At 44.6% G+C, this 1,715-nt stretch overlaps 1 protein-coding gene across 1 annotated transcript; it reads left to right on the top strand.

Moving 5' to 3' along the window:
* The first annotated feature begins 447 nt into the window (after positions 1-447).
* LOC129008652 (olfactory receptor 56B34-like) lies at positions 448-1,413 on the top strand. Its single transcript, XM_054441023.1, has one exon. It carries the CDS (start codon positions 448-450, stop codon positions 1,411-1,413), a length of 966 nt encoding a protein of 321 aa, XP_054296998.1.
* Positions 1,414-1,715: the final 302 nt, after the last annotated feature.

Raw genomic sequence — 1,715 nt, 5'->3', positions numbered from 1 at the left:
TTTAAAAGAAAGGCATGGTCAGGGTTTCCATTATGGCTACTTATTCTCTTCCTAAAGGTTCCCAAGAAAGGAGACGACACCTCTGCCCTCTAACTTTACCTGCTGAAAATCAGTTTCTTTATAATGTACCTGTCTCATACTTTCTATCTATATTCCCCACCTCCCAGAATATCAGGAAAATAAAGCTAGAAAATTTTCACTTTAATTCTACTCAATATTCTACTAAAGTTTTTTATCTTAGCATCTATTTTGGCCCGTCTGCTCTTATCTGAACTGTTTCCAAGGGTCTCAAGAGTGTAGAGAATGCATTATGTTAAAAATGACTGAGGATTGTGGGTGAGCCTTATTTCTGTACAGAAATTTTGACCCTCAGCTGAGCTAACCACAGTCTTATTCTGTTTCTCCTTAATCCACAGGCAGATGCTGAGAAGCAAAACATCTCATGATATGGATATTGGCCTGAGTATAGCCAATAGCTCAGGGTTTCAAGTGTCTGAGTTCGTTCTGATGGGGTTCCCAGGCATTCATGAGTGGCAGCACTGGCTCTCCCTGCCCCTGGCTCTGCTCTACTTCTTAGCTCTTGGTGCCAATCTCCTCATCATAATCACCATTCAACATGAGACCATGCTACATGAACCCATGTACCATTTGCTGGGCATATTAGCAGTGGTGGACATTGGCCTGGCCACCACCATCATGCCCAAGATCCTGGCCATCTTCTGGTTTGATGCCAAGGCCATCAGCCTCCCCCAGTGTTTTGCTCAGATCTATGCCATCCACTGCTTCTTCTGCATGGAGTCAGGCATCTTCCTCCGTATGGCAGTGGATAGATATATGGCCATTTGTTATCCCCTTCAGTACACTTCCATAGTTACTGAAGCTTTTGTCATCAAAGCCACACTGTCAGTAGTGCTCAGGAATGGCCTGTTGACCATCTCAGTGCCAGTATGGGCTGCCCAGAGACACTACTGCTCCAGGAATGAGATTGATCACTGCCTCTGCTCTAACTTGGGGGTCGCAAGTCTGGCCTGTGATGACACCACTATCAACAGGTTTTACCAGCTGACCTTGGTCTGGGTTGTGGTTGGGAGTGACATGGATCTGGTCTTTGCTTCCTATTCTTTGATTATTCGCTCAGTGCTGAAGCTGAACTCTGCTAAAGCAACATCTAAGGCCCTGAATACCTGCAGCTCCCACCTTATCCTCATTCTCTTTTTCTACGCAGCTATTATTGTAGTATCTGTCACTCACCTGGCAGGAAGAAGGGCTCCCCTCATCCCTGTTCTCCTCAATGCGCTGCATATTTTCATCCCCCCAGCCCTTAACCCCATGGTATATGCCCTTAAGACCCAGGAGCTGAGAGTGGGCTTCCAGAAGCTGCTTGGTTTGGGCGAGCATGTGTCCAGGAAGTGAGCTAACTTTAAATAGCAGAATATTATATGCAATGCTGAAGAAAGAGCACAGTCTTTGGAGTCCAAAACACCTTGGTTAAAATTCCATCTCTCCCAATTGCTAGGAAGATCGATTCAACTTAATTAATCTATTTTGTATAGAACATAGCATGTGCAAGGCATTGCTCTAAGCATTTCACATATATTAACTTTTTAAATCCTGTAACAGCTCTATGAAGCAAGCACAATTGTTATTTATACACTCTGAGGATAGGGAAACTGAGTTGGGAAACTTGCCCAAGGTCACAGGGGAAGGAAGTTGCA

Source organism: Pongo pygmaeus, chromosome 9, assembly GCF_028885625.2.
Source record: "Pongo pygmaeus isolate AG05252 chromosome 9, NHGRI_mPonPyg2-v2.0_pri, whole genome shotgun sequence".
Taxonomy (NCBI): domain Eukaryota; kingdom Metazoa; phylum Chordata; class Mammalia; order Primates; family Hominidae; genus Pongo; species Pongo pygmaeus.
This window is presented reverse-complemented; position numbering and strand designations above follow the sequence as displayed.

Excerpts from the sequence above, each read along its gene's own strand:
- LOC129008652 (XM_054441023.1), top strand. The coding sequence starts at position 448 with ATGGATATTGGCCTGAGTATAGCCAATAGCTCAGGGTTTCAAGTGTCT.